This window comes from Chelonoidis abingdonii, chromosome 11 (assembly GCF_003597395.2).
Source record: "Chelonoidis abingdonii isolate Lonesome George chromosome 11, CheloAbing_2.0, whole genome shotgun sequence".
NCBI lineage: Eukaryota > Metazoa > Chordata > Testudines > Testudinidae > Chelonoidis > Chelonoidis abingdonii.
Genome location: NC_133779.1, coordinates 4,538,780 through 4,549,987, shown reverse-complemented (window position 1 = coordinate 4,549,987; position 11,208 = coordinate 4,538,780). Strand labels below are relative to the sequence as shown.

Genomic DNA, 11,208 nt, shown 5'->3' with positions numbered 1-11,208 from the left:
TCTGTGCTGCACCAAACCAGTTCAGCATTAATCGGGGGCTGATTAACAGCCCCCTTAAGGAAAAGAGGGTAAATGCTTTACAGCATGAGGGGAATGCACTGTACATAAGGGTCTGTCTGCACTGGAGCTGCAGGTGTGATTCCTAGCTCAGGCAGACATACCCACACCAGCTTCAGTCCGTTAAGCCCACTAAAAATAGCAGCATAATCACCCTGTGTGCGATCCTGTCAGAAACCTGTTGCTGCCATGGTGCTAGTTTTAGGGCGCTCGCTCCATCAGAGCTACTGGGGGTATGTCTGTCTGTGCTAGAAGTTACACCTCCAGTGTCACTGTACCCTACTGGAGGCAGTAGGGTTCAAGGAACAGAGCTAAAGAAAGGATCTGTCAAGGGCCACAAGCTGCTGGGTGAGGATTATACCACAGTAAAGGCAGTTAGAACAAACAAATTGTGTCCGTTGCAGTGAATACTCCTCTAGCTCTGAAAAGGTGATGCTGCCGGGATTGTTTCTAAGGATCTCCCCTCTCAAAGGCCCCTCAGGTTTGTTGTCCTTTCAGCTCTTTCGTGGTTGAAGGTTTCCGTTGTTGCTACCAACAGGCGGCTATCTCACCAAGAGAGCAGTTGATGGGTTTCAGCTTCCACGGCAGCTGCTGCTTATTAGGAACACAGGGACCAGCCAGATGGGTTCAGACCTGAGGCATGTAGCCCAGTATCCTGGCTCTGCTAGCTGCCAGGACCAGCCGCTTCAGTGGAAAATGTAAGCACCTAGCGGTGGCATTTGTGAGATAATCTGCCCCCACCCTAGATCTCTCTGATCTCTATTAGGGATCAGCTTAAACCATGCAGCAGGAGGTTTATCCCCTTGCCTAACACATGAACTCTGGCTATTCTCTATGTAAACATCCAATCACTTTTGGACTTAACATGATCCTGTGACAGAGAGTTCCACAGGCTAAACAACATTATGTGACAAAGCACTTCCCCCTTTATCCTTGTGTTATCAGACAGGGAGAACAGAAGCTCCTGCCTTCCCTTCTCCCTCCTGTCTCTGCTTATTTGCATCCTAAACTTTAGGATCTCTCTTCCTCTGAGAGCTTTTCCAGGCCTCTGATCCTTCTCCAAACCCCCTCTCATTCTAACGAGGGAGGACGCTCAACCTGTGTTTAGAAAAGATCTTGCTGGGAGGGCTAATCTCGGGGGAGACCGCTGAGGGACACTGTAGTTCAGAGAATTGGTGACTACATGTTGGAGGACTGGAAAATAGGCCTTCTAGCAAAAGGGTCAAGCCACTCAAGTTCAAAGAGAAGGCGAAGAGGTGATTTGATCACAGCTGGAGAGTACTTAAGTTGGGAACAGAAGTTGGATAACAGAGGGATCCTCAATCTAGCAAAGATCTAACAAGATCCGATGGTTGAAAGCTGAAGCTTGACAAAACAGACTAGAAAGTTTTTTTACAGGGAGGCAAATCAGCTGCTGTACGTGTTGTAGGGCTGTAACGGAGCCCCCTACATGGAGTTTTTCTAAGAGCTCTGCTCTCCTTCGAACAGGACCCACTTCTAGGCAGCCCGAGGGCCCGTGTTATACAGAGGCCTGACTCAGTGATTACAGGGATCCCTGCTGGCCTTAAACTCTGGGAAATCGATGAAAAGGTCCCATCAGCCCAGTAGATTCTTGTCTCTTAGGAGGAGCTTGGCTGTAGGGAACAATCCTTAGTAGCCCAGTTGGGTGGCTAGATATCCCGTGGACCGGATTGCTGGGGGATCCCAGCGTGCACTGGTGCTGGAGGTCCCACCGCACGAGGCTCTGGGCGCAGCCTCAGGTGTAATACCCGCTGGGGTAGAGCAGGAAGCAGAGCGGGGCGGTGCCCTGCTTACGGAGGTACTTGTGCAGCAGGGTGTTGCCGGGGTGGAGCTGCCGCATGTGTGTGTAGTATTCGTCGCTGGCGGCGCAGGTGAAGCCGCACTCCTCGCAGACGAAGAGCTTTGCGCGCCGCTCGCGGTAGGCATAGTTCTGCTGCACCCCATGGATCTTGCGGAGGTGGGACTCCAGGGAGCAGCGCTGGGTGAAGGCCTTGGCACAGACGTGGCAGCGGTAGGGGCGGATGCCTGCAGCGAGGGGGCCAGGGTTAGGGGACAGAGAGAACCCAGGACCTAACCTCTCTCCGGTCCACACACAAACCTTCTCCCCCAAATCAGAGGAGGGCGTCAACGCAGGCTAGTGAGCAGAGCGGTAGGATGAGCCGGGGTAGGGCACCAACCGAGCACTTGGGAGACCTGGGTTCAGATCCCTGATTTGCCCAAGACACCCTGCGGGACCTTGGCCGAATCCCACCTGCACACAACTCTCAGCTCTGGCTTTGCCAGTGCTTTAAATCCAGATTAGTTGGGGGGTTGGATTAGGGCCCAGGTTCTGCTCTAACCTGCCCGCTTTGTGCAGCGTGGACTCAGGCTACTTACCTGGGGTGTTAATGGTCCTCCAGAGCTTTCCCACTATTCCCCTGGGGCTGCCTTCTCCTGCCATTCCACCTAGCTCCCCTCTCCTGTCCCAGGAGTCCACAAGGGAGAGGGAGAAGGAGCCTAATTATAAGGGACCTGGGCAGAAGGGAGGGACTGAGCCGAAGCACCTCCCCCTTAAGCTGCTTCCCAAGCGCAGCCCCTGCCTCACCGGTGTGGGTCCGCGTGTGTCTCTTCAGGTCGAAGGTGTCGTTGAAGCCCTTCCCGCAGTACCGGCAGATGTGCTTCTTGACCAAGCTGTGGCCCTTCAGGTGGCGGGTCAGCATGCGCTGCAGCGGGAAGGCCTTGCTGCACACCGGGCAGGGGAAGTCGCCTGGCCCCTGGCCGCCTTTCCCCTGCAAAAGGGAGCAGGGGTGGGGAAATGGAACAGGTGGGGAGCACTGCCCCGGCCGGCTCCTGACAGCTGCTAAGCCAAGCAGGGCTGAGCGGTGTCCCTTGTTGGCTTGAAAATCTGCATGCCCCCACTTTCCCTTCCCCCCTCATGTCAGGGGCTCTGGGTGCCCCCACATTCCTCCTCCCATGCCAGGGGCTCGGTGTGCCCAATCCCCTTTTCCCACCTGGTCTCGGGAGAAGAAACCCCCCTGTATTTCCACAGCCAGGGTCATGGCAGCCGTTGGGATCTTTCCCTCACACTGATTATGATCTAACCCTGGTCATGCCCGAGGGGGAGCATGATCACAACCCCACAAGAAGGGGTGTGACCTACCCTATGCAGGCACACAGGCAGCCATGCTGGGTCCGGTTCTACTCTCGGACAGCCCCAGGGGCTTCAAAGGAGCTGTACGGGCTGGAGCGAAACCTCTTCCCTCCAGCCTGGGAGAAAGGTGTTCTGTCCTGGGTACTCACTACATTTCCCCTTTGGGCAAGGTCATGAGGTGCAGCGGTTAGAGCAAGCAATAGGGAATTTGGGAGGGGGGTGTCTATTGCTGACTCCTCCATTGACTCACTGTGGAGCTTGGTCCTCAGCCACGGCCATACAACCCAAGAGTCCCGATTCTCAGTTGCCTGCCCGCACTGCTAAACCCACTCCCCAGAACTGAGGACGCTTGGGTTCTGTTCAGAGTCCCAGCCCGGCCCCCACCCTAACCACTAGTCTCCCCTTCCCTCTCAGAGCTAGGAACAGAACCCAGGATCCTCACCCAACCCCTTACACCCAACAGCTGGAGACAGAACCCAGGAGTCCTGACTCCCAGCCTGCCCCAGCTAATCCACTTGACCTCACTCACCCATGAGAGACTATTAATCTGCTCAAACTGCTAAACCCATTCCCCAGAGCTAAGCATGGAACCCAGGAATCCGGACTCTTTGTCCCCCACACCCGCTCTGGCACTGCATTGCACACTTCGCACCCAGCCAGGAAGAGAACCCAGGAGTCCTGCCTCCAAGTGCTTACCAGATAGACCCCACACACTTACCTTCGCTCTAGGGTATTTTGTTGCGGTATCAGGGGGCAGCAGGTTTGGACGGGGCCTGGGGGAACTCCTCTGACTTGGTCTGTCCCAGTCGCTCTTCCTGTCCTCTGGGAACACCCCCGAGGCTGCGGGGCCAGTGCTCATGCTGGCCTCTGGAAGGTCAAAACACACATGACTTTAGACTTCCCTTGCTTCTGGGTGGAGATCAGACATGGAGAGAGAGGCAGCTGGGGGAGGAGGGGGGGGGATCAGTGAGGGAGGCCTGATGGGCGGTTGGGGGGCACAGGTTGGCGGTCAGTGTGCATTTGAGGAAATCCCCTGAAGGAAACACTTCTTGCTGGCTATCATCCTGGTTAGACTGCCCTGCACCCACACATCAAGCCAGGCCGCCGCGGTACAGTCAGGACACCATGGCCATTATGTTGGAGGGAGTTGGACGGTTCAGGCTAGAACGAATCTTCCCTCTTGGCCACCGGTTCAAATCCCACCCAGGGCTCTCTGTTCTCTGTGCAGGCTGGATGGGAGGCCTTATGGGAGGCTGGGCCAGGTCACAAAACCCACCCCCGTTGTCCCTGCCTCATTCACAGCCTGATCACAGAGGCAGTGGATCTACCAGGCCATGGAGACGGAGTGTCCTTCTGCCCCAGAGTGGGTGCAGCTCCCTGGGCTGGGCACTCGGAGGGTAAACAGAGAATGTCAGAGCAGTGAATCTGGCCCCTTTCTGGCCCATGCCTTAAGTAAGCAGAATCCCCCACCACCCACCAAGGGTAATGAACTAGGCACTTACCTGGGACATAGGCATCGCCCCGGAGCTGGTCCGAGCGCTCTCCCCAGTCCTGCGATCCCAGCGTGGCTGGTCGGTGTCTTTTCACCAGGAAAGCCTTCGGCATGGCGGATGCAATTACAGGCTTAACCAGGGAAGTTCTCAGAAGTCCCCGTGGACCATTCCAGTGCCCCCCACCTCAACATTCCTTGTTCGACACCCCGTTGCCAGGAGTAATAGGGGCGCAAGTAGAAATGGGAACACTTTTGGTACAGGCAGGCAGCAACACGGGGTCTTGTGATCGAGAAGCAGCTGATCCCAAAGAGCACCAAGCATCTTCAAAGAACCATAGATGCTTCATGCTCCCTGCAAGGTGGCACAGTCTCCATTTTACAGATAGAGAAAGTGAGGCACAGAGAAGGGGAACTGACTCCGTCGAGCTCTCAGGACCCAAGAGCCCAGGCTCCCAGTCACCCACTAACCACTAGACCCTACTTCCCTCCCAGAGCTGAGGATAGAGTCCAGGAGTCCTGACACCCAGTCCCCTGTTCTATGCACTAGAGCAATCCAAGCTTCTAATCCATTGCTCTAACATCCAGACACGCTGCTTCCCTGCTGCGAGGTGCGTCACTACTTATTACCCTCTTTTGACACATGGGGAAACTGAGGCACACCCATTCAGTGCGGCTAGTCTCAGGTCACATCACAGTAGGATTAGAAGTTAAAGTTCCCAGAACTATGCTCAGTGCCTTAGCCTACACTGCCTGTCAAGCAAATAAATATGGATAGCAGATCAATCTCCTCCTGCAAAGCTACCAGCTACCCTGCAGATCAGCAGGACAGGGAGCGTGTGTGTGTGTGGGGGTGTTTATATAGACACTGATTGCAATGAGGATTTGAATTGCCTGCGTGGGCCAGGAATACGCAGCCTCGTTCTTTGCATGCTCCGTGCTCTTAGCTGCCAACAAAATAAACCCTCCATCCTCTTCATGCAAATCTACAGCTCCGGCCCCAGGCGGAATCGCTGACTGTTACCTGCCCTTTGTCAGCAGCCTCGCACCGCATGGGTGATCAGGATCTAGCCTTGTTAACTGCACATCTAAGGGACCCACCTGGCTCCTGCTCCTGTAGCATTTGGGCGCCTCGCCATATTCAATGAAGTCACCCTCACGGCCATCTTGTGAGGCTGGTATCGGGCAGATGCAGAATGGAGACAAAGGCCCAGTTTCTCTGAGGTTCTGGAAATGAATGGGAGTTAGGCACCCAAACACCTGAGGATCTGGGCCCAGGTCACACAGGGAACCTGTGGCCGAGTAGGGGCTTAGACCCAGGTCTTTCACAGCCTAGGCTAGTGCCCCAAAGCACTAGGCCATGATTCCTCAAATTAACATCCCTCTCCGATTTGTTTCCTTCCAACCCAAATCAAGTCAGTGGCAGGTGCCAGATATGCTTGGAGAAAACCATTCCTGCTCAGATCATTTTGGACGACCCTGGGGACCGGGAATGGGAGACTGAGTCTTCTGGACTCCCTGCCAGACCCAAAAATCACTGACTCCAACCCAGACTGGGCGCCCTTGGAACCAAGACAGGGGTTCCCAGCCACATCCTCGGACCTTCACCGTGCTGGAGCAGCAAGACTTAGTGAGTTACTGCATGGCAAGCTGGCGTGCTGTAGATTCACATCCTGGCTTCCCACACACTAAGAGTATGTCTAAAATGGCCGAATTACAGCGTCGGCAGTTACAGCACTGCTCAGAGAGCGCTGAAAGGAAACCGCTGTTGTGTGTTCACACTGTCAGCTGCCTGCACAATAGCATGTTCACACTTGCGGCACTTGAAGTGGTATTCGGAGCGGAGCACTCTAGGCAGCTCTCACAGAGCATCTCTTCCTCTTCTGCTGCTAAGAGTCGTGGGAAGTGTGGCAGAGCTCTGACCTTGCTCTCGTGGGTCCTGTGCTTCTAGGCAGTTTATGCTAGCCTCAGTGGCTCACTGTGACCCTCCACGTAGCCCTTCTCTCTCTAGGGCCAGGGTTACAGTCTGAGCTCTTTTCATCATAGGCCTGCAAGGGGGTTGGTGAGAGAACTCCCAGTGTCTCTGTTCAGCCTTCTGTCCTGACAGGGGCCTGACTTCCCCTCCCAGGAGATGTTCCTGTAGTGGTGGGTTGGGGGGAACCCGGGCCTGCACTCTACTCCGGGTTCTGGCCCAGGGACCCTAATGGTAGCAGTTGATGGGAGCCAACCTTTCACTGCCAGAGTTGCTACATTTCCCTGGGCCACTTTCCCACAGCTCTTCTGCTTCTCCCTTCTTCATCCTTACCTTAGTGCTCCTTTAACGATGGTCTGAGGGTGTCTTCAGTAACCAGCCCTTCAACCACACTTCCTCGCCTCTGGCTCCCTGGCTCTTTCCTGTCTGACTGGAATGAGCCCTTTTTATAGTATCAGCAGAGCCTTAATTAGAGTCAGGACGTCACATTAACTGAATGGCCTCACCTGACTCTTTGCAGGTTAATTAGAGTCAGGTGTTCTCATTAGCCTGGAGCAGCCCCTGCTCTGCTCAGTCAGGGAACAGAAAACTGTTAATCCAGTATGTCTGCCTTCCGCTATTCTGCTGTATTGAACTGGCCTGGGTCTATCACAGAAGGGGTCGTGGGGCATCCTAGGTCCTGTCCCAATGCCCCATGATGCATTGCTTTGTATCCCATCAGTCCATGTGCTTCCATCCGCATTCGGCGCCATCTTTGTGTACTGCATGCTCTGCCTCTTTGGTCTGCAGGAATGGATCCCACACTTGCCCAATATGCTGCTCGCTCTGACTAACACATCATGAATGGTAGTGGAGTTATTCCTTAAACTACGAAGCCAAGAGTGTGACACTGATCTTGCCAGGTGTAGTAGCTATGACACGAGAGTGCTTGTGGCATTCACAGAGGTGCTAACCACAGTGGAACGTCGCTTTTGGGCTTGGGAAACAAGCACTGAGTGGTGGGATCACATCGTCATGCAGGTCTGGGATGATGAGCAGTGGCTGCAGAACTTTCACACGAGGAAAGCCACATTCATGGGACTGTGTGATGAGCTCGCCTCAGCCCTGCGGCGCAAGGACACAAAAATGAGACCTGCCCTGTCGTTGGAGAAAGGTGGGGCAGCTACACTGTGGAAGCTGGTTACTCCGGACTGTTATCGATCAGTTGCTAACCATATTGGAGTGGGAAAGTCGACTGTTGGACTCGTGTTGACAAAAGTGTCCAGGGCCATTAAGCGCATCCTGCTCCGAAAGACAGTGACGCTGGGCAAACATGCGTGACATTGTGGATGGCTTTGCACAAATTGGCTTCCCTAATTGCAACGGGGCAATAGATGGCATCCATATTCCAATTCTGGTACCAGACCACCTAGCCACCGAGGACATTAATCGGACAGGGTATTTCTCAGTGGTTCTCCAGGTGCTTATGGATCACCATGGGCGTTTCACAGACATTAATGCAGGCTGATCCAGAAAGGTGCATGACACATGCATCTTTCGGAACACTGGCCTGTTCAGGAAGCTGCAAGCAGGGACTTTCTTCCCGGTCCGGAAGATCACCGCAGAGGAAATCAAAATGCCCATTGTGATCCTGGGAGACGCTGCCGACCCCTTAATGCCATGGCTTATGAAGCCTTACACAGGGCAACTTGAAAGCAGCAAGGAGCGGTTCAACAACAGGCTGAACAAGTGACGGTTGAGTGTGCTTTTGGCAGTTTAAAGGCCTGCTGGCGCTGCCTCTGTGGGAAGCTGGACCTGGCTGATAATATTTCTATGCTTATAGCCACGTGCTTTATGCTCCATAATATTTGTGAAGGGAAACGTGACAGCTTCACACAGCACCTGGAGGCTGAATTTGAACAGCCAGAGACCAGAGCTATTAGAGGGGCGCAGCACAGGGCCATAAGGATCAGGGATGCCTGGAGGCAGCAATTTAAAACTGAAAGCCACTAATATTTGTTGCTATGCTCGGGAGTGCAGTGCTTGTAATGCTAGGAGGTGATTGTGATTGGTGCAGATGATGCACTATGAAGGTGTAAGAAGATTGTCTGTGGCTTTCCAGGGCTCTGTTTGCTTTCAATTAAGGGAATAAATATGGCTTTCAAACCAAAACAATTTTTTTTGTTTTTAAATAAAAGAACACAAAAACCACCAGAGGAGAGAAACCAAACCAAACCAAACCACATCAGCACTGAGGGGGAGGGAGAAGGGAGGGTCAAAGATTTGTGTATGTCCAGGTATCATCTCCAACCTTCTCCTTTGGAGTACAGTGCAGTGGGCACTATACATCAGCAGGACTAAACTGCAGAGGGACGGGTGTTGAGTGCAGGGCTGGACAGGGTTGGGGCAGGAGTGGAATGCAGCATGTACAGACTGGAGCCAGCTTGATAAGAGTGTTGACAGTGTGTGGAAGCACATGGGAAAGAGTTTTGCGACAGCGGCTGCAGGGGAGGGTGGGCAGGCGCAGAGCTGCTCGGTTTGTAGTGCTAGTAGCGCCTGGCGCGTCTGCTTGACACTCCATAACATCTAAGAGCCGCTCCATGGCTTCATTCTGGTGCTCTGCGTTCTCCTTTCAGTCTCTTCTCACTGTCTGGCCACTCCTTCAATTCTTGTTCTTCGGCTGCGGAGCGCATCACAACCTCACCCAGAAAGTTCTTTGTGGTCACTTTCTAATTCTGTGCAGCCGACGATAACCAAGAGGGAGGCTGGGCTCTCAAGGTCATATCCGCGAAGCCCAAAACACAGCATTTTACAGACGAAGTATCGTTTGCAACACACAGAGCACTGATTTAAAACACAGCCAGTATTCACACATCTGTCACTAACTGGCTGACCCCAGGCAAGCACACATGAGCCACAAGACCCCCAAATAGTGAGTAACCGCAGGGGCAGGGGAAATCAGTGTTTCAGGACCGTACCATACACTGGCCATGTGGCTCTTGGGCAGAGCCAGCACTGTAGAGGGGGGGCTGATAATCATTCCTGTCCCCACCATTTTCCACAGGCTGTGTTCATATCTCGCTCCCAAGGGTGAGCAGGGAATGAAGGGAGTGTCTTCTCCAAGAGTGGGGCTTCTGCCCTGGCCCTTACCCGGCTCACCTGTGTGCAGCATTGGTCCCTCCCAGTGACAGCAGAGTGGCATGGGAAAGTTACCCTTAACGGGGCAAGAAACAAAAGCAGCTGCTGCCGCAGGTTCTTTGGCAGAGATTGCCCAGTGTCTCCATGAGAGTTTCCTGGAGATCTGAGGCAGATTCCCGTGAAGTGAGGGAGTCAATCAACACCCTGTTCCGCCACTCTGACTAGGCATGTGGTGGTACGCGCATCTTACACAGAAAGCAGGCTTGTGTGTAACCCTCCTGCCTCCAACAACTCACTTCAACGAGTCCCAAAAATCAAAGCCACTTACCAGGGGCCTCCTCTCCTGTTTGTGCTTTTGCCAAGATCCAACAGCTGTGACCAGCTAGCCTCCTCCAGGAGTAGAGAACTCTGGGCTGCATGCATCTCTGACCTCCGAGTCGTCCTCTGTGTCTCTCTCCACATCCTCGTCCAAGATTTCCTCCTCCTGGCTCGGTCCATTCTCGACTGGCACAGGAGCCACTGAAGTATTCACAGTGGCCTTCGCAGTGGAGGTGGGGCTGCCACCAAGTATTGTGTCCAGTTCTTTGTAGAACTGGCAGCTCGTGGGACCAGTGGTTTGCCTCCCGTGCCTTGTGTTTCTGCAGCTCCTTCACTTTGACTCTGCACTGCAGTGTGTCCCAGTCATAGCCCCTTTCCATCATGCATCATGAAATATGTCCATAGGTATCATAATTCCTATGGCTGGAGTGCAGCTGGGACTGCACAGCTTCCTCTCTCTAAATGTTGATGAGGTCCAGCAGCTCGCATTGCTCCAAGTGGGGGACTGCCCGGTGTGTGGAGCAGGTATGGGCACCTGGAAAGATGCGCCGAGACCACTGCAGCATCACCGAGCAAACAGGAACGGGACTTTGAAAATTCCCAAGGAATTTAATGGGTGGGGATGATGATGATTACTGCCCTGCCCTCAGGTGACCAGAGTTCAAACTGATGACCAGAGAGGTGAGAACAGGTAATGTTGAACACCTCCTGGAGGCCAATCGCAGCGCTGTAAATTGACCAGGGTGTCTTCACCGGCACTGGGGTGCTGTACCCTCGGAGCAGAAAGTTTTATGCCTCTTGTTGGGGTGTTTTGTTTTTTTTAAAATCAGCGCTGCAACTGGGCCGTTTCTGCACACTAAGTGACTTGGCAGTGTGTACACCTCAGCGTGTACAACGTGGAAAGCTGCTTTATTGCATAGAAACTTGCCAGTGTAGACAAGCCTTGTGTTTACAGCTCTGCCTCAGAGAGCTTGTGTCTGCCTCTTTTTAGAAAAAAACAGTGAGATCAGCACTGGGTCCAAACACAAGTGGTTAGGTTGGATAGAGGAATCCATGGGTTCAGACTAGATGATCATTATGATCCCTTCTGGCTTGGAAATCTAC

At 53.6% G+C, this 11,208-nt stretch overlaps 1 protein-coding gene across 1 annotated transcript; it reads right to left on the bottom strand.

The window, feature by feature from the left end:
- Positions 1-1,813: 1,813 nt before the first annotated feature.
- OVOL3 (ovo like zinc finger 3) lies at positions 1,814-2,825 on the bottom strand. Its single transcript, XM_032776316.2, has 2 exons — positions 2,663-2,825; positions 1,814-2,103 (listed from the first exon to the last, which is right to left on the bottom strand). The coding sequence occupies exons 1-2, from the start codon at positions 2,775-2,777 to the stop codon at positions 1,814-1,816; spliced, it is 405 nt and encodes a 134-aa protein (XP_032632207.1). The 5' UTR covers positions 2,778-2,825.
- Positions 2,826-11,208: the final 8,383 nt, after the last annotated feature.